Here is a 22023-nt window from a genome sequence, read left to right on the forward strand (position 1 = left end):
GACTAAATAAATGTTATTTACACCATGTTTTTCGCCTGAATCTTCACTGTAAACCCGTTCATGTCTGAACTGTGTGTGTGGTGCAACGGTGTGCAAACAGCATGTCACGATTTTATGAGACTTGGATTTTAACCAGAAGAGCAGAATGGAGGAGATTCTGCAACACTGTCTTCCTGTGAAAATCCAGCAGTGTTTTGCAGACTAACAAAACAAACCAGACCCTCAACTGGCATGAAGGTGAGGAGAAAATGACTGAATTTAAATTTTTAGGTGAACTATCCCTTTAAAGACTAAAGAGAGCTGAGTGTTTGCTGTTAGAGCTTCTCAGCTGTGTAATGACCTGCCTGAAGAACTGCAGCTCAGTATCTTCTTTTGAAGGCTAATCCTTATCAAAGGGCTTTTTTTTTTGATAACTTCTAGATTACTTTAATTTCTTGACCTCATACTTAAGCCCGGCCCTATCTGGAATTTACATCCGCTGTTTTCACATTTTGCCTTTGGTGTTTTATTTAATGATCCACTGTTTTGCTTGTTTATTGCTACATTAATGTGTATTGTTGTATTCAGTACTCAATTCAGATTTCAAAAGTAACTAAGTACATTAGTGTAATGCATGAGTAAAAGTACAGACTTTAAAATCTACTTGTTAAATTACAAGCACCCAAAAACCTACTTATAGTAATCTGAGTATTGAGTAATAAGTTACTTTCAGCTCTAGAGCAAAATATAATCAACTATTACATTTTTAAAAAGTATAAACCAACAATATAAAACACATCATTCTGAAAAGGGCCATTCTGCATATTGATTACTTTTACTTTGGGTTCTATAAGCACATTTTGATGCAAATACTTTTGTAATTTAATTAATAATAATCTGTTGCATTACTGCGTTTAAGTGTAAGATCTGAGTACTTCTTCTACTTCTCCCTAGGAGTTCTAGGAGTTTTAAAAAAATCAATTTCATCAGTATTTAGTTTAATACAACAGCCGAAGTTTGTTCAAACTGTGCTGCGTCATAAGAGATATGTGATTCAGCAACAACAGGAAAATACCCTGAAATCATTTAGTGGAAGTGCAGCTGATTTGCGTATTGTTTGTTTTTGTGGTCAAACAGCTGATTCCGTATCCCGGTGACTGTTAACACAAGGAGAGCAGCAGAGCTTCAGTAAGCAGATTTGAGCGGATGGATTTAAGCTGTCGCCTCCTGATTCGTTCACTCTGCGAACTTGTTCCTTCAGGAGCAGCAGAGAAGACGGCAGGGAAACCGGTCCTCACAATGCTGCAAGAGTTCTGCAGAATCAGTGTTCTAGTAAATGTAAGAGAAAAGTGAAGACGGGACCGGATCAGACGGATTTATCAGAGCCAGGTTCCTGCGTGCTGCGGGGTTGTGCGTTTGGAGCGCGGAGCGGAGCGGAGCGCACGGAGCTCAGTGCGGAGACTGACCGGCTCAGATGAGCGTCCTCATGCGCAAACTCTCGCGGACTTCACCTGAAACGCCCCCTCTCATCCCGGAGCTGCTGGACACGGCTCATAGATGAAAACTGCTCCGGAGAGGGTCGCTCTCCGTCGGACCAGGAGCCCGTCAGTCAGCGGTGACCATGTCGGACATCTCCACTGACTTTGACAACGACACGCTGCCGGCGGCTGCGGTCACAGACTACAACTTCCCCGCGCTCATATTCGGGATTTTACTGATTGTGATCATCACCGGTGGGAACGTGCTCGTGTGTCTCAGTGTGTACCTGGAGAAAGCTTTGAAAACCACCACAAACTACTTCATAGTCAGTTTGGCGTTTGCAGACCTGCTGCTGGCGGTGCTGGTTCTGCCGCTCTTCGTTTACGCAGAGGTAAGAAATGGATTACTGAACGAGCCTAGCAGGTCTGATGGGGCCAGGGGTCCCAGGGGGTCACATCTTGTGTAATGTGCTGTAGTACATCTGTGCAGTGAGTGTCAGGATTGATCTGCTGTGGCAGGAAACTTTAGATGACTACAGGTTCAGCTGCAGTTTTTCAACCAACAACACCTTAAAGTTCTGCTTCACCTGCAGAGTGTAACCGAAAGAGACACAAAACCACTGCAAAGTGACTTTAAGTCAATACAAAGACACAGTAACGACCAGAAAGACTGCAGAGACACACGATGACTACATAAACTAATAAAACAACCACAAAGAACAGCAACGATGGTCAAAATGAGAGATGTACAAAACAACTACAAACACAAAAAGGACTACAGACACACAAAACAACCAAATAGAGAAGTAAATGACAACAAAGACACAAAAACAAATACAAAAACACTCAAGATGACTATAAAGATGCACAAAGGGCCACAGACACACAAAACAACCACAGAAACATGTTAAACACCCTGAAGAAGGTATGTAAAATGACAACACTGACACACAAAATGACTACAGACGTGCAAAACAACTGCAAAGACACAAAAGAACTACAGATGCATGCAAAAACAAAGAGGTGCACAACTACTTAGATATGCGAAATGTTTGGAAATACAGTACATGCAAAAACAAAGAGATGCAAAACAACTATAATGAGGCACAAAAGGACTACAGAAACATGCCAAACAACTGCAAAGAGAACAAAAAGACTACAACAAAGACATGCAAAAACAAAGGTGTACACAGTGACTAAAAACAACTCACTCACTCAAACTGACTTTATAAAACAAGCAAACAGCTGCAAAGAGACGTAAAACAAAGAAGCGCAAGAACAGCAGAGATGCTCAAAATGACAATGTATAAAACAACTACAAACACAAAAATGGACTACAGAAACACCCAGAACACCCACATAGAGAAGTGAATGACAAAAAAGACAAGCAAAAATGACTACAAAGACGTGGAAATGACTTCAGACACACAAAACAGTCACAGAGACATGTTAAACACCCTGCAAAGATTTGTGAAATGACAAAAATGACACACAAAACAACTATAAAGAGACACAAAGCGATTACAGAAAACAAAGAGGCACACAACTACTAAGATGCGCAAAACGACTGCAGATACAAGCAGAACAACTGCAAAGAGAAAAAGACTACAGAAACATGCAACAACAAAGTTGTGCAAAAACAACAACAAAGATGCTCAAGATGACTATAAAGACACGCAAAATGACTCCAATGACAAACAGAATGACCACAAAGACACGCAAAACCACTTCAAAGTCATGGGAAGAAAAACGCCAAAGAGTCACAAATGACCACAAAAGACACTGATGCATCAATTGCTGATGTTTTGTGTCTCTGTCAGTCTGGGTGTTTTGCTCCTATGTAGGAGGGGTTGGGGGCCTCCTACATGTACCATGGGAGGCCCCATAGGTGTCTCATAATCCATCCACGACAATAACCTGCACCACACCTAACAACAGTGGATATGTTACACTTCACGTGTGTGCAGAGAAAGACCACGCGTTCACATGGAGAGGGGTCGAACAATTCTCACAATTCTCAAGTAAAACTAAGTATTTTAGATGTTCAGGTTACAATTATAAAAAGGACCAAGACTTGGAATAATCTGATGAGGAAGGTTGCCCATTAAACCCACCAGAACCAGTTCATTATGACACAAAATAGAATAAAGATCGTCCTGTACTGAGCCGTGCTGCGTCTCTCATTTCTTTAATCATGATTAATTCATGATGGGAGGCTCACTGGAGGTTCATACTGGTTATTAGGAGAGGCATGATGATCCATGAATCACAATAATTTCCAGGTAATAGAAAGGTTTAAACATGTCATCCAGTTCTTATTAAAGTATTTAAAGCCACCTGCCTGCTCGCCTGTCTGTCTTAATGTCTCTGCGGCTCTGTTGAGGCTTCCCCTTAAGTCCTCCTTAATTAGCCTCATTTGTGATCTCGTTACCTGCACCAGCGGTCGGAGCCAGTTAACCTACTGAGTGACACACTTGTGGATCGTCCGCATGTGCTCGCTTGGATTAGAAAAGTCAGCCCGAAAGCCAAAACCTTTTCCGTGTTCACCTTAAAGAGAAGTCAGTCAGAGAAAGTGGACAGACGGAGCAGTGTTTCACCAGAGGAATGTTTGTCTCAACCCTGAGCTGCACTGGTGGAAGCACAAGAGGATTAGACGCATTTACACGCAGATTTGGGGCAGCTAATGAGTTGGTGTTTGTGTGATTCTTTATGTGTGTGTGTAGTTTCAGGGTGGAGTTTGGTCCTTGAACATGCTGATGTGTGATGGCCTGATGACCATGGATGTGATGCTGTGCACTGCATCCATATTCAACCTCTGTGCCATCAGTGTGGACAGGTACGTGGGTGTTCATCAGGTCAATGTTTAGGTCAGTGCTTCACAAACTAAGGGGGGCGCAGAGCCTCTGCAGGGGGGTGGAGGACCAGGGGAGAAATATTGAGTGAAACAAAGTTATATGAATATGATTTATGTAGAGGAAGGGGAGCTTGCTGACCTTTACTCCACTGAAATTAAACCTAAATCCCATTTTATCAGTTGCCTCCCTAATTATTGATAATGATTGATAATAACTGTGGGGTTGGGACTGAACTTTTTTCGGCTCTAAAGGGGAGGTGCCAGAAAAAGTTTGGGAACCACAGGTTTAGACAAAGATGTAAATTATCCCTCTGCTTGATAAGGATATAAGAAACCCAACGGTGGGAGGAGTCATATTTATCTGGGAGCGTAAAAACAAGACTCAGATTTGATCCGTAAATTAATCGGACAACAGAGACCGTGTTTAGGTATTCTGCTGCAGACTGCACTTCAGAATCTAAGATCATTCTTAGCTCCAGTGAATTGTTCTCAACACTGAATTAATTAGAGGGAACAGGTGTGATTCTCCTGCACTGAATTTCAGTCGGGTGTTCGCCCCCCAAAAATAAACTCTTTGTTTCCCAAAAGCATATTAATAGAGAAGGCAGCGGTTCAGTGGTACGAAAGCAAAGCCTTCATCACAGCTTAGATGAAGATGTTAGCAGACCGTGGGGTTCTCCAATAGGGGTCCGGGGACCCCATGTGGTCTGTGGCACTCGGCTAGGAGGTCCATAAAAAAGCCAAAATCGAATGATTAAAAAAATCTCCAGTTGTATAAAATTAGGTGTCAAAATCATGAGAAAATTGTGAGGCGTGTCCGCTCTGCTGTCTCAGTGTCTAAACACCACTACGACCTGCTGGTTCAAAGGATTGTCTGGAGGAGAAGAATAGTCTCAACAGCATATTTAAAGTCCACTCCAAAATCACTGGAGTCCAGCAAGTCATTTTACTTCTGCTCCTTCTGGAAGAAATGTGAGGAATAATTACCAATCTGACCTCATCCTCTTCAGTGAATTCTCCTTAATGCCCTCAGGCCGGTGCTATCATGTGCTTCTTACAAGAACAAACTGCTACTCAAATTATTTAATTCATTCTGCTATCAGGCCGCTGAATCCTGACAGTAGTAACTGAGATATAAACCAGTCCCTGTAAAACTCAGGTAGACTGTAAATATTTCTTCTGTCCTTGTACATTGATTTGCTGTCACTGACATGCCGATACTAATACTTGAATGCTGCTGCTGCTGTTAGTTTTCAGTTTCTCTGTATTTTATTTTATTTATCTATTTATTTTTTATGTGAAGTTCTGGGTAGGCTGCGAAACTGAACTGCCCCTCGGGGATAAAAAAGTTGAAAATGAGTGAAAATGAATCTGAAAATGACCTGAAACACAGACGCTGTTTCTTGCAGCTTTATAGCCATTTAATGGTTTAATTCCACAATTCAGTACCACGTATTTCTCAGTATTTTCAGCCACTGTTTTCTAACATGTATAATATGTTTAGAGGAAGAACTATTTTCCCTTTACACAGACTTTAAATGACCAGAATCTGCATTTTATTTTATGTATGCACTTAATGAAACACACTCTCTTGATGTGCACGCTTGTATGTTACAATATTCTGTGCTGACATGTAAATGCAACTATGCAAATACTTTTAATACATGTCTAATATATTTATAATAATATATTCTCTTGTGTGGTTGTCACATAGCCGTTGTTTTACACTTTTACTTAGTTATGTCAAATTATTCTAAGGGACAAAAATGAGGGGTTTCCCAGAGTATTTTGTTTGTTTTAAGAGGTCTATGGCTGAGAATAAATTAAAAAACCTCTGGTCGAAATGCATGCATTTGTACAAGAGCCTAAAACTGGCAAACCTGATTGATACAATGATTGAAAAATGCATGAACAAGACTACAAATTTGACCAGATATTTGCAAATGACTCTTAGCATGAGAAACTTCTTTTTAGAAAGATTATATATTGAAAAAAAAATCAAGCTGTGTGAATATTTTTGCGAGTCTATTACACATTTACTCCTCGTGTTTGTTTTGCATCATACCTCTCTGTCCTGTAGTCCACTATAACCATGACAGACAGGTGAAAAACAGTGGATCTGATAATATTTGACCTGTAACATTCATTCATTTTATGGACTTTTCTTTCTTTGTTGTTTACTAAATGTAAAAGGCAATTAGCATATTGACTGTAAATAGCTGCAACAACTTACTTACAGATAAACAGACACTTATAAATTAAACTAAATATCTATTTTTGTTGAAGCATTTTCTCAACACCAGCCCAGAATCTGATGCTGAATATGCGGGAAGATGTTGATGGAGAACAAAGCAGATGGCAGCCGCATAACATCTCTGCATAACAAATGGTCCATTTACATTTCAAACATGGAAAACCTGTAAAAAGTCATAATTAACAGCGACTGCTGATGACTCTGTCTGCAGTAGCAGGATGACGACCACACGTTTCCTTTTTATTTTCAACTGCTCAGCAACAACAGGAAGAAAAAAACATCTTACCTCAATTAGCTGAAACTGTTTTTTATAATTTTATGTGATTTTAAAATAACCCTTTTAATTACAGAAATCACTGGAGTAATTAACATGTAATAAACATTAAATAGTTTGGATAAATATTAAGTAACTGTAAGAATGAGAAAGGTACTGAGTAGTAGGTAACTGATTTTACAAGCGTATTCAACATGTTCTTAAAGGTTTATTATGCAACATTCACTGCCACTAGATGTCTCACAGACCAAAACACGCCAACCCACCAGACTCCATTACTAAATGCATTACTTTTATTGTGCAGACCATCATAAGATACACTTCCTTAAAAACCTTTCCAGTCCTCCAACAGTCAGTAACTCTAGTTTGGTCTAAATAAATCCTTAATCAATCGAGTTAGATGTGAAATGTTCTGGCTACACACCTCAGCCGGCCGCTGCAGAACAGGCTGCAAACTAATCCATAGAGGCAACTGTGTTTATCAAAGTACGTCCACTGAAAGTGTCTGTTTTTGTCACTGACAGGCTCAGATTGTTATTCTGTTTTTGTGTGTGACAGAATTATGGGTCCATACAGAGATAAAGCTTTATGTTAAAAGTAAGATCCTTTTTCGTTTTTACCAGAAACAGCTGTTACATTGCTGTTATCAAAGCCGCCAGACTCCACTGACAAAAACAATACTCCTACCTTGCAGATCATTGTTAAACACGCTTCTTTCACTCAACAGAAACAAAATAAAACACACCAAAACTGTCCTGTTTTGTCTTTCCACTGTTCCACCAATCACCAACTGGTTTAAATAAACTCTAAATTCAGAATCAGGTGTGAAAACAAACAGCCGTGATGTCGCTCTACTCAAAGTACGTTTGTCGGTTTTGATACTTAAGAACCACTCATGCAAGCAGATTTGTTCTTAATAATAATAATAATAATAACTTTATTTGTATAGCACTTTTCATACAAAAGGAATTGTAGCACAAAGTGCTTTACAATCATAGCTAAGAGAATACCCCCCCACCCCCAACCCCGCCCACACACCCACACACAGGATCACACAAACCCATACAATCAGCACTCATGTTACATCATGATAATGAGGAAATTAGATAGAAATTAGATGAGGAAACACAGGAGATAAATTTAAAATATTAAAACAATAAAAGTATAAATAATAAAAACAAGAATAAATAAATACATAAGATAAAAGAATATAAAATATTTGACAATTATTAAATGGAATAGAATGAATAAAATACCTAAAAAAAAAAAAAAAAAAAAAATTGATAAAATTAGAAATTTAATTAAAAGCCAGACTAAAAAGTTCTTGGCGTGTACAAGTGATTCAGGACAAGTTGTAACAGTCGTTATAATCCCAGAATAACGTCACAGTCTTTTTACACTTATTCTGTCCTCCACCTCCGTGACGGAATAGCTTTGGGTTTTTTCTCCACTGCCGCTGACAGTTAGAATGACGTATTTTCTTTTGTGGATCTCTGAAAGCACGACTCTAATCTCCAAAGTCAAAGTTCTTCTCACTCTTTGATGCCATTTTCATGAATGAACACTTCCTCACATACTGGGCAGGAAGCGTAGCCTTATATGATATTATTGGGGCGTTAATTGTGCATATTTGAATGCACGCGCATGAGACTTGTAAATTAGCATAAGCAGATCATTTATACAGTGATCTGAAGTGACGAGTGTTTGCTGAATCTGATGCGACATATTCGTACAAGCCCTGCGTACAAAAAGAGTAAAAGAAATTTAAGATACGAATATGAAAATGTGCATGAGGCCTGATATCTGTTATAGTATCCAAAATAGCACAGTTATTAAAAAAAAAATATCTAAGTGCTCAATCAAGATCTAGTTCAGTCTTTATTGTCCTTCCTGAAATTGGACAGTTTTCAGTGACTTTTTCTGCACCAACAGGTTGTTAATAATACAAAAACTCTTTGCCCTTATTCCCATGGTATTGTACCGTTTTTCATACTTTTACCTCAAAGCCAGCAGTTTCACAGGGAGTGACTCTCATGAACATGTGGCGAAACCATCTACAAAAACAAAGAACAGAGAAGCTCAGATTACAACACACAGAGGGAGTGTGACTTCAGTCAGAATCTCATCTATATATTCAGCATGTAGCCTAAGTTTAAACTCCTCTGTCTTTGTTGTTTAGGTTCATTGCAGTGTCCATTCCTCTGAATTACAACCGTAAACATGTGGACCATCGTCAGCTCATCCTGCTGTCGGCCACCTGGCTGCTGGCCCTCGCCGTGGCCTCGCCCGTCATCTTTGGCATCAACAACGTGCCTAACCGCGACCCCAGCGAGTGCAAACTGGAGGACAACAACTATGTGGTTTATTCCTCCGTCTGCTCCTTTTTCATCCCCTGTCCCATCATGGTGCTGCTCTACTTCGGAGTCTTCCGCGGACTGCAGCGCTGGGAGGAGGCTCGCAAGGTCAAGCTGCGCAGCAGCATCGAGGCCTGCAGGAAGCTGCAGCACGCGGCCGTCGCCACCGCCCTCCCCCCACTGGCGGGCACCATCCCCGGGCCTCTGCCCATGCCTCTGCCCAGGATCATCGAGAGGGACTTGGCCCAGTCTCGGCTGGACGACACGGACGACTACATGCAGCAGGAGATCCCTTATCCCCGTCAGTACAGAGAGAACTCGGTGCCCACGGTGACGTTCAACCAGCAGCAGAACAGGAAGAAGAGAGCCAAGATCAACAACAGGGAGAGGAAGGCCATGAAGGTGCTGCCTGTCGTTGTAGGTCAGTGGTCATGTGCTCCTTCTCCTTCAATCAGAAGCTCACATTCTTTCAACAGCTGACAACAATATAAATATAGTCTCTGTAACATCACACACTTTCCACAACACACCCCAAGTTTTAACTAAACTTCCACCTCACAAAAAACAGGCTTTTACTTAAAGGGACAGTTCACACTAAAATAAAAAAATACATACTCCAAAACTTTGCAGCTCTATGGTTCAAGGTTTGGTAGGAATTGTACTGAAGGTCCAGTGTGTAGGATTACACCTAGAATCTAGCAGGAGCTGGCAGATTGCAAAAAACTTCATCTCATCCTCCATCACAAGGACCATTTTTGTCCAAAAAGGAAAAATAAATCTGTCTGGTGCAGCAACTATTAAGTTCTCTGTTTTGAGAATTTTCCTTTTTTGAAAGTGGCCACAGTGAGCCACTGGGCTGACCCTGAGTGTTAAAAAATCAACCAGTCAACTTACTTTACGTGCAGATCTACATGTTTTTGAGATATTTGAGGGGTGTACATCGGTTCTCCTGCGACCTACAATCACCCACACAAAGCAATGTAGCCTCATCCAGCAAGATACTGCGCCAAGCACATACATGCAAGTGCATATACTTTGTAAAAGATAAAGTGATAATTGCTGTGATAACTTTCTCAGAATATAAACTGATAAGCCTTAAAGTCACAGTGAAACTGAATCTTCAGCATTATTGGTAATTTCCAAGTTAAAACAGAATATGTTTTTCGAGGTGTGGTTACGAGGTGGATTTTAACCTCTTCTTCAATTAGGATCTGATTACTTGAAAGGGGGCATGGCTTCGATAAGATAGTAATGCTGCAAGACTGTTCAGCTGCACCGGCTTCTCTTCAGCAGTAAAACAAAGACAGGGACTCCATCTTGATACATTTACAAACACCACAAACAAAGACAAAATAAAATAAAAGTACTGAAAGGCTTCAAGGATTTAATAAAATTGAGAAAAAAAAAAACAATGAAAAAACACTTGAATAAAATAAATAACCCAAAGAATAAATAAGATAAAATGAATGAGGGCTAAAATCAAATCAATCAATAAATAAAAAAAACTAAACATTGCATCTGTGCAGTCTTCCTACGATTGCTGGAACAAAGCCTTTTCTGTAACCACTTCGTTCTGCACTTTGGGACTGTGAACCGCCATCTATAAGGAGGAAGCTGAAATTCACTGTGCAAAGGATGTGAGTCATCTTTTAAAATTGAGCTGGTAATCCACTATAACTGCCGGAGGTGCAGGGACTCTGGGTTCAGCTGTGACTCTCCAATCAGCCTACAGGAACATTTAACAATTTGATTTCTCCAAGTTTCCAAACCATGGCACCAAAGAAGAAGATAAACTGATTCAATAAAGGGTTGATAGAATAAGGTCATCGTCGTTTTGTAAATGTGGAAGCAGGACAGTTTCCTCTTACAAAACAAACATTGGTGCCTCTTTTTGCACACAGCCTCACGATTTTCTTCAAAGATCAGTTTTGGATCAATAATTGGCCCTTCGCTAAGCCCCGCCCTCCTAGTTACTGTTGCTAAGCATGCCAAACGTTCCATTCTTGCACTGCATTTATGCAGTTTACGGTTTTAATGGTGGCAGATTTAACATTTGAGACTAATTGTTGAAACATGAGGTCTGTAATTCCTTAGAGATGTAAACAACAGCAGCTTCTCATTTCTAGCTGACGACGGTGGATTTTGTCGGCTAAAATAATGACTCACAAGCAGATTTTATAAGTGTAGCTGGCTGATATGAGCTAATGCTAACTCGAGTCAGATGAAAAGTCCCCAGCTGATGTTTTAATGTTTCCATCTGACACGTTTTAAAACAAGAACCCTGTTGAAGTGTTTATGTAAAGTTAGCTAACAGCTGCATACATGATATAACGTTAATGCCAACAGACTGAGGATAAAGCTATCTTACATCTCAGCAAACACTGGTTGGATGGTGAAATACGGCAGGTGTATCTACATGAGTGGATTAGTGCAGCGGACCTTGAGACGGGTCATGCAGCCAGACCAGCCGGACCTCCATTGTGGGGGACAGCCTGGGTAAGAGCTAAGCTAACCCGGCTTAGACCTGAGACAGAGATCCAGAGAGAGATGCATCATCATCAACCCACTTTGACTCTGCATCAGCCCACATCCTCCTCCTCAAACCACCACAGAACAAATGCAGATGCAGTGGTATCTAGCTTACTGCAGCCAGCAAGCTAGCGTTAGTTAGCCAGACATGCTAACCTTAGATATTAGAGCAGATGAAGACAAAGTTTCATCCATTCACCACACATGTCCTCTTGTGTTTCGCGATTTTGAGAGACTATAAAAAAAGACGCCACTGTCCAGATTAGTGAAACAGAGTATCAATCTTCTCTGAGCCTCCTGTCCACTGTTTCAACATGGAGAGAAATGGAAAGCTCTAATTGCAGTTGCTAACCTATGATTGGACAGTTGCTATTTGGAGGCGGGGCTTAGCGAAGAGTAAATTGTCCAGAGGTGTTTGTAAGACTAAACATTTACAGCTATCTGCCTGTTAATGGCTGTGGCTTCATGTGTGTAGGTGTTTTTCCTAAAATCAATGATCATATCATCTTCACATTATGTTTACACCTCTGAGTTCAAGACGAGTCAAAAGACGACTTACAGGAAGAGAAAAGAGAGGGACTTTGTTGCTAAAATACTTAAAGAGAGACATTTAGAACTTGGAAAGTTTTATTTCTTATTTCACCTTGTTTTGTCACAAATCTGTTACTGAAAATGAATCTTCTGGACTTCAACAGTACCAGGAACAGCATCCTCCCATCAACCCAGACACTTCTGTGGTTTTAAAATTGCTTCATTCAACCAAAATCTGACTGTTAAAAATGTATTTTAAATGCAGGGCTAAAGTTGTTCTGAACAGGTCAATAGAGTTATTTCATGAGAACAACTGGTTCTGTTCAATATCAGACAGCAATTATGGACGTCAGGGGCAGAGTGTATCCTCTTCTTTGAGGCTTTTAATTTACAAAAAACATGATTTCTAAGAGCCAGACGAACAAGTCAAGTCATTTCGTACGACTGCCATTCAGAGGACTACAACTGCCTCATTGAAGGATTCATTTGTGGTGTTTATTGACTCACAGATGATGATTTTTCACCCGTGAAAAGTTTTTTCAAAATGTTTCCTTTGCTGTCAAGAGTCCCAGTTTAAGCACCTTTCATTGTCACCACTTTCGCATTTCAGTTATCTGTTAATTCACTGAAGCAGGAAATGGAAGTAAAATTGCTGCTGACAGTAGCTCAGGTGTTTTAGTGTTGAACAGTTCAAAATGGAAATTACAACCTCTTTTTTTTTTTTTATAATCAGCACTGTGGCAGTTCTAAGTAATTGCACATGTTGCTGGTGTGTGGCGCCTATTAATCAAACAGGATCAGGAGATAAATTAGAAGAAGCAAACATCCGTCACACACACAGGTTCATGTATAATCTCTGCTCCCTGAATCTTAATTTTGTTCCATGACTTTTTTTCCAATCACATGTTTACAGATTCTAGGATAATTAATTAGTGTTTGCTCTTAAGTTTCGTCGTTCAGGGTCGACACGCCCCCAGTTTGGAAAAGCAACAGGAGTGTAGGAAGATAAAATAAAAGCAGAATCGCAGTTCTCCCTGTGTTTATATTTAATCTCCAGCCCCGCCTCCCTGGGGAATCCGATGTGTGTCTGAAGAAACAAACACCTTATACCGTATGGACTATCTTTAAAGAAGAATTTGAAAAAGTAAATGACAGTTGTCAGGGCATCGAGCCAATCATCTGTCCTTCTTTACAAATCAAGACTTGACAGTCTGATGGTGGAATAGGCATCAGTGCAAACAAAAAAAAAGAAGTAAAAAAAAAAAAAAAAAAAAAATATATATATATATATATATATATATATCAATCAACTCGTGACCTTAAAATCAAAAGCCAAATTGAATCATGGACTGCGAGAGTCATGACACCCCTAGAAGATAAGCAATGTACTGCTGTGAAGAAGGTCAGCAGAAAAACCTATTTTAAGACTAATTTTCACAGGATGATATTATCTGGGGACCTCTAGTAATTTGTAATAATTGTCATCTTGTTGTTTTACAGGGGGGTATTAAGTAATTTAATAATGCAGCATTTCTCACTTTGTCTTTGCCATGCCACATTGTGGTAGCAAATCTGCTCCTACTTCCCCAATCACCAAAACAGGAAGAGGAAAAGTGAAGTTTTTTAAAGTTTTTTTTTTTTTTGCAGTCACACAACCCACGAGCCACACCAGGAGGTTAAACAGTCCAGGGTTTGATCCAGCCAGACTAAACTAGATAAAATAAGATTGAATTTTAATAAATCCTGAAGGAGATCGTTGCGCCTGATATCTGCAAAAGTTACAATAAATAAAAATATGAACTTGTGGCACACGGAGCAAAGTATGTGTTTTGATGAAATATGTCAATAAATAAAAAGATTTAAAAAAGAAAGTAATATTGTCAGTGTCATACACTTGCTGCAGATCCTGCCCACAGCTTTACATTGTTTAGCTTCCTACACTGGTACTCCTGCTGCTTCTCCAAACTGGCACCGTGCCCCAAATCTACTGTAGGTCACACACTGACCAAGGACAAGTACCTCATACAAGCCCACTTCAAAAACTCCAAATTATTCCTTTAATGTTTGTGTTGCAGCTCAGGTAGGTGTGAGGCTGCTGATGTTCACGCGGGTCACTCTGAGCACCGAGATAAAAGCGTCACCTCTGACTGGACGTCTCTCAACAAGCAGCGCGGTTATAGCTTAAAGCCCTCAAATCCAATTATTATGCAACACACGATGTTACAGTCACAGCCTCTCCTGAACGGCACACTGAAGCACCGGCTCTACTCTGATTTCACTGTACGTTTACTGCTGCCACATTTGTGTGAAAACTGGCAGCACGGAGAGGAAAGAGGATAAACCGTTCACGCTAATTTATGACAACATCAGGGATTTTTAACATGCACTGCAAAACCTCGACGGCAGAACACGAGCTGAAGTCTGTAAAATCTTTCCATGTCTTCAACAATAAAAAAAAAACATCAGAAGAAGTTCAGAAGAGCATAAATAACAACCAATATCTGGCATTATAGTTTTTAATTTTTGTTTTTTCCCCTCTTATAAAAACCCTTCCACCTTTTATTATTTTCTAGCCCTGAAACATATTTGAAGACCCCCTCCAGACCCCTTAAAGCAATAGTTCACCCAAAAGCGAAAATGCAGTCATTATCGACTCGCCCTCATGCCAACTGAAGGTCAGGTTCAGTTTTTGGGCCACAAAACACTGCTGGAGTTTCACAGGAAAAATGCAGAATCTACCAAACAATTGAAGTGAATGGTGACCACAACAGCAACAAAATAACCTAAAATACCTCTATACTGCTCGTCTGGAGTAATAAAAGTCTCCTAAAACTCCTAAATGCCAGGTTGACTTGAAAGACGTCACTGACACCGAGTTTTTAGACTGAATCTTCACTGTAGATCCTCAGCTCAGAGCTACGTTCATGTGCCGAGTCAAACCAGGTCAGCACATGTGCATGGAAAAGGGATATCTCACCGCTCTTATTGCATCATTTTCAGAGGAAACACTGCAAGAACCAACTGTGCACTGCCTGCTCAGCAGCATTTAGAGAGGAGATGTTGAACATGGTGGAGCATTCAGCAGCAAGAGACAGATATTTCCCTCAGGAGATGATGGAGACCGAAATAGAGTTAAAATTGGTTAAATATTGGACTTACACTCATCAGGTTCAGAAGCAGGGATTCAAATTAATATTCAAATGAAGCTGCTCCGTGTTCACTAGGTGTATAAATATGCAACAGGTTGCTAATATATTTGCTGTAGTGAATTAATGAGGTGATAAAATGTCAGTTTTGTGTTTACAACTTGCTGCTCCCAAGTGGATGAAAATAATCAACTGATAGTAACATTTTCAGTAAAAATCTTTAAAATTTGGTTATTAAAGAAATGAGACTAGATATGTGCAGTGGGACAATTTGTAAATGCTCTCTGGTGGACAAACTATAACCTTCAGTCCCTCCAGGACTTTGCAGACTTTTTTGGGGGATTGTTGTGACCTGAAATGTCTGATTTCACAGTTTTGCAGCTTTTTTTTTTTTTTTTTTAATAGAAAAAGTGCAATGCACGCTGCAATGCTTTTAGGCATTTCTTGCAATGAAATTGTGATTTTTTTGGGACAATCCATTAAAATCAAAGGCACAGGGGTATTTCATAAAAAAAGCAGATTTTTTGGAGCTCAAACAGTCAAAACAGCTTAAAATTATACAAGAAAAGTGCACAGAGCTTTGATAAATGTCAGTAACTGAGAAATGTTGCGTTCTTTTCAGTACCTGTGACAAAATATAAAAATATGTACATAAATGGAAAAAAAGAATGAGTAATAAAACAAAACATTGAGTCAGTTCATTGAGGTGGACATGTATGACCTTGCTGGGGGGACTGAGTTTGGACAAAATTGCAAGGTCGTACAGAATTCACAGGGATTGGATCGCAACTACCTGGAGGGACTGAATAACTACACCATCTGTTATAAATGCAGTATATCTGTGATGAGATATAGAACAGTAACATCAACCATGGCAGTTTATCATCCAGGCTCCGTTAGCTAGTAGAAACCAGCTGTGTGGTAAATCTCAAGCACACTGTTAATTTGTCTCTTTTCATTTACTTATCTCTATTTATCTCTTTATCTAATGCAGACCTACATACACAGAACAGATTGCTGACACAGATTCTTACATTTAACACAGTATAATCAGAGCTGTCCTGAATGCATCTTATGAATAAGAAGTGAGCGCTGACAGAAGAGCAGTGGCACATTATGCAAAGTCCCTCAGTCTCCCGGAAAGAAAGATATAAAATCCCATCCATCAACCTCTCAACACAAAGCTAATAAATCACTCAAACACGTTTTGTCACCAGCATGAGACGACACCTGAGACAAATGGCCTCAGTTTGATTCACTGACACAGTTATTCATAGTCCTTCGCTGATCAGGGAAACTAAGCTTATTATTTCAACAGCTTGAACAGGGAGCTCACCAGTGTTTGTCCAGCCAAGGAAGGACCTGTGGTGTTAGTGTTAAGAGGGGCTGTTAATCTTGTTTCCACACCGAAGTCCCTGAATTGACCAACAAAAGGAAAATTACCTTCTAATCTCTGTCCTGGTGTGGTCAAGTTCATATGACTCGTTTTCTGCTTCTTCATCTTGATCTTTTCTGTGAACTCTGGCGCTGAAATGCATTAATTTCTTGTGAGGGAGCGGAGAAAAAGAGTCAAGAAATCCAAAATGTATTGAACACCCCCGAGCAGTAATGTCCTGAGTTAAAATTATGAGACAGGATGGTCGTATATTTCTACTTTGTCTCTAATGAACTCAGTCTGGTCGTGAATCATTTAGAGTCACACTGTCAAAGTCACAGTGAAACACGTCGTCTTGTTCTGACGCGTTTCCTGCTGACACTGGAACTCCAGGCGGGACAAAAAAAAAACGCAGAAAAGTAGAAATTAATGAAAGATCAGTGAAGAGGGGAAAGAGATGAGAGGGATGGAGGGACGGCGCTGTTAAAATAAAATCTATGTGATGGCGTTTTTATTTTCTGCCCATAGTTACAGCACGAGGTCGTCCTTTAAAGTTATAGCATTTTCCAACGTACAGAATTTTAAATCAATCAAAAAGATGTGAGTTTTGAATCTTTAATATCAGTTTTGGAAACTTATATATCCAAGTTATAAAAGTTTGCATATTCTGTGCTTGCAGGTTCAAACATTTAAGTTTCTGCTGCCAAACTTTTGCTTTTTATCTTTGCAAGCTTCTTCTTTTACTTTATTTTGTCTAATCTCATCTGTTCTTGGGTTTTGATGGATTTCTAAACACATTGAAGTGTTTGGTTCATTTTACCTGCGTCTCGTGGCTAACAGCTGGCTAACTGTGTCACTGTAGCAGCTCTTCAGTTGTTTAATCAGACATTGATGACCTTCGCTCTGCCCGTTTTGAACCAATTGTACAAACCTTTTCACAGTAAGTTTGTAAAAGCATGAGTTTTTTTTGTAAATTTAGGCTTGCAGGCAGGAAATTAAAAGCACAAACTTTAAACTTAAAAAATGTACAGATAGAAACAATATTTAGACTTAAAACTTAGGAAAGATATTGGGCCTTATTTAGACTATCTGCAGTGCAGGGTCTAAGGTGCATGGACATTTAAGGTGTGTCCAGTACCACTTTGCTATTTAAATGGCAAAAATCTGGGTGCAAAGTGGGGTGCAAGGTGCAAAGAGGTTGTATTTAGTCTCTTAATTAGGGTGTAACATGAATGAAACCATCTTCAATTCCCTTTCAGAGGAAGGTGGCCTGCCTGAATAAATTTAAGAGACAGATTCGACAAGTTGGAAGAGTGAACTGAGATGACGAGGCACAGGAAGATGACTGCTGTGGCATTACAGTGCATTAACTACTGAAAGCAGCCTCTGTTGTCATTAAAGTAAATTGTTAAAGACAACACAACACACAATTAAGATATCGCCGCGAGAGCTGGCACTGCTCAACATCATTTAAACGATGGTTTAATGATCTTTTCAGTTCCATTTCAGTACAGGCAGTAAAATCACTGCAGCAAATAACGTTAATATTTAAGCTGAAAAAACATAAAAACTGGACTGGAGGAAACTCCAGAGGAAATCATTTTTCAGACAGCTCTGATGGAAGTCAAGATTTATTTAGCTCATTTAGTCCAAATAATTTCACTGTGTGAACTTCAGCTGTAGGTGTGAGATCTTTTAGATGTGTAGAAGAACGCGGAACATTAATTTCCTGACTGATCCTGTTGAAATTAAACAATCAATGACGTACAGATCCGTGTGTCTCTCTAATGGACACACGGCTTCATCCTGTTTCACCCACCTGCAACCTTCTGTTATTAATCAGAATGTTAATTTCTATGACCCGTGGATTAACTGCAGTGATCTTTCAGCAGAGTGGATGTGTGTCGTTAACCTGTTGATGTAGTCTTACCTTACTATTTGAATAATGCGTAGTTTAAATAGCAGGAAAATACTGCGCCATTGACTTCTGACCAGGTTTCTGTTGGTCAATGGCGCAGACGCTTTCTGCTGCCTCAAATGCACCTGACCATACCTCATTTTAAGACCAGAACACCCGTGGGTGTACAGATTGCTACCTACACAACATGAATGCTGGGCGGGAAAATGACAACTGCTTTGGTCAGGAAATAGCACCGAGTGGAAGATAGAGCCCACTGTGCCTTGTCATTACACTGTGGCACATCTGTCGACAGCTGACTAAGAACCATGTACAGGCATGAATCCAGGCGTTCATGCATTCACACATATACACACACAATTGATCATGATTATCTTACTCGATTCTGTAGATGTTCAGCAATTGAGCCTAATATTGCTAGTTGACATAACTTCAGACTTCAACATAGAAAGGTCTGTCCAAATGCATTTATTAGTTTCTGACTTTTGTATAGTGAGAAAAATAGTAAATTACCCAGTACTGTATCTGTGAACTATTTCTTTTATCAAATCACACACATTTAGGATATTTTATGTGATTTCCTTCTGATAAATAATGTAATATTTTTAATTTCCGTTCATTGAGCCCACTTGAAACTGTTTGGAGGCCTGCCTCCCACTTTGAAAACCTCTGCTCTAAAGAAAATTACCACACCAACATTTTAATGCTTTGAGGCTGCTGACAGTTCATATTGTTGATTTATGTAATTTTACTGGTCCCTCTCACAAAGGCAAGTATGACTGACACAAGAAAGCCTTAATTGGTTTGACTCTTAACAATCCCCAGATGCATGATGTCACATTTTTGTGACATACTATGAAATATTGTCACAATATTCTGTTGCACCTCTGGTACACAGAGGATGAATGAGACTCCATGCAGAATCTGTCACTTTCTTATTTAAAAGTTCTTATTTAAAGAGATGAAGCTTGAATGTCTCTCTTCATGTCTTTGTGCAGGCTGCTTCTTGTTCTGCTGGACTCCGTTCTTCGTGGTCCACACGACGCGAGCCGTATGTTTGACGTGCGACATCCCTCCAAGCCTGATGAGCACCGTCACCTGGCTGGGCTACGTCAACAGCGCCCTCAACCCCATCATCTACACCATCTTCAACACGGAGTTCAAGAAATTCTTCAAGAAGTGTTTCCGCAGCTGCTGCTGACACGACCGGATTTTCCTCCACAGACACTAAAAGGAAGGACCTGGGAAATCATGACACTCAGGCCAGTTGGATTAACAGCATATGAGTCCTGATTGGAAAGTCTGAGACCTCTGGTTTGAACTCATTTCCAAACTGCCAGCTGGATGTGGATGGCTGATGTTATCTGTCCGACAGGAAAACTACACATTAAAACACCTTAACGCTGTTGAAGACAGCAGTTACTGGTGATGTATAGTGTATTTCTGGGTCCATTTTGTCATTTGGTGATGTACTTTCCTCATCCTCCAGGATTACTGCCCAAACAAAATGATGATGTTTGGGCTGAAAGCTGCAGAAAACAGCTCAACACTGACACAAACTCCCCAGACTCAGAGAAGCTTTTTGGTCTGTCTGTACAGCGCTTTGTTGTTTTTGGCGTGTACCGTATATCGGCCTGGGTTGAAGTTATGGCCTGCCAGTTCCAGTGGACGATGTTGGATTAGTCCAGAGCCTGCTCTGCCTGAAAGGATAAACTCAGGGCAAAAATGTCCCCATGATGCAGAGAGACTGAATATGCTTCAATAGACCAGAATGTCAAACAGCTGAAAGAAGCCTCGTGACTAAAAATCCTCTAAATCAGACAAGGATCTTCGTTTTCTTATACAAGGTTAAAAGAGCAGTTTGAGATTTTATGTTCTTATGAAGAATTAGATGAGACGATTGATACCACTCACATGTCTTTACGCTAAATCTGAAGCTACAGTCAGCAGCTGGTTAGCACAGCTTAACACAAAAACTAGACATGGGGAGTTAGTCTGAATCTGTCCGACGGCCACAAAATCCACACACCAGGACACATTTTCTTTGATTTGTAAAAAAAGAAAAACAGAGACCGACCATTTAATCGGTTTGCGACATTTTACATACGTTACTGACAGAACTTGGCTGCGACAGTGGCTGATGGCTGCCTTTACCAGTCCTGCAGGGACATACATCGCCATTTTGCATGGAAGCTTCGTCCATGAAGTCACATGTTACTGTGTGCCTGAGATAACTTCTGACAGCTAAATTTACATAAGAGAGCTTTATTTGTAAATTATGAGCATGATAAGGTTATTGGTTGTAGTGTGGCATTATTAATAAGTTCAGCTGACGGCTGAAAGCACGCTGTCTCTGTTTTGCTAGTATGCATAATTGTTATAAACTGAGTGCTTTCTAGTTCAATTATACTGGAGAGAAGACGGACATCTCTACAGCTGATATTTCCAAAACTCTAGATGGATAAATAGCAAAAGTAAGAGAGAAAATATGTATTTTGGATTTGGGGGGTGAAGTGTTACTTTTAAGTTTTGTAGTATGTACACAGTATATGTAAATACAGGGAGAACGCAGACAAATACATCTGAGTTTGTAGTATTATGTATGCAGTTTAAAGTGAACATGGAATATCTGATGATACTTCAGACATCATCAGTTTTAGTTCCCATTAGATTTGTTAAATTGCTCTGATTCAGTTTGACATATCTGGTCATTTGAGGGCCACTTTTAAAGCAGATATCTGTGTGCATGTAATTATAATAGACTTAACAACAGTTAAAGACGTCTTCATTTTGAGAGAGCAATTTTCCTCTTCACTCCAAGTGGCAATCTTGTCGTATTTATTTTTCCCCACAAATGTTATCTTTCAATTATAAAGCATAACTCGAACACTCAGCTGTTTGTCACACATACCAGACATTCAGACGAGGAGAAAAAGAAACCATGATTCAACTGGGGGTGATAATTTGGCCCAAATAATCAGCTTTTTCCTGCTCCCAATTGCTGTTATCATATTGCCCTTTAAAAATCCACTATTGAGCAACTTCTACAAAAGGTTATGTATCTGACTGTTTCTTGGCCGGATGCAGCTACTTCCTGGAGTCTCACAAGAAAACTAAAATAGAAGGAAGACTCGTCAGATTACTATAGAACATTTTTGGTACCAGTTCTAATGAAGTCAATGGCAGATGCATGAAGAAACACATGAAAACCCAACATTTGTTTGTTTGCTGTTGGTCTCCACATAGCATGATTGACATTGCATCTCCCATAAGCCTTAATAGAACTGACACCAAAGTCTGGAACATATAATGTTCTATATTGATTTAATGA

At 39.8% G+C, this 22023-nt stretch overlaps 1 protein-coding gene across 1 annotated transcript; it reads left to right on the top strand.

Annotated features, from left to right (window-relative positions):
• Positions 1–1415: 1415 nt before the first annotated feature.
• On the top strand, positions 1416–20897 carry drd4b (dopamine receptor D4b). The gene is made up of 4 exons (XM_084726367.1): positions 1416–1849; positions 4181–4293; positions 9019–9614; positions 19691–20897. The coding sequence occupies exons 1-4, from the start codon at positions 1601–1603 to the stop codon at positions 19891–19893; spliced, it is 1161 nt and encodes a 386-aa protein (XP_084582493.1). The 5' UTR covers positions 1416–1600; the 3' UTR covers positions 19894–20897.
• Positions 20898–22023: the final 1126 nt, after the last annotated feature.

Source organism: Lutjanus erythropterus, chromosome 1, assembly GCF_056507025.1.
Source record: "Lutjanus erythropterus isolate fLutEry1 chromosome 1, fLutEry1.hap2, whole genome shotgun sequence".
Taxonomy (NCBI): domain Eukaryota; kingdom Metazoa; phylum Chordata; class Actinopteri; order Lutjaniformes; family Lutjanidae; genus Lutjanus; species Lutjanus erythropterus.

What these genes read in the sequence shown, in the direction of transcription:
- drd4b (XM_084726367.1), top strand. Translation starts at nt 1,601, where the DNA reads ATGTCGGACATCTCCACTGACTTTGACAACGACACGCTGCCGGCGGCT. An exon ending in TGTGCCATCAGTGTGGACAG is followed by an intron (nt 4,294 to 9,018) that starts GTACGTGGGTGT and finishes TTTGTTGTTTAG; the next exon opens with GTTCATTGCAGTGTCCATTC. An exon ending in GGTGCTGCCTGTCGTTGTAG is followed by an intron (nt 9,615 to 19,690) that starts GTCAGTGGTCAT and finishes GTCTTTGTGCAG; the next exon opens with GCTGCTTCTTGTTCTGCTGG.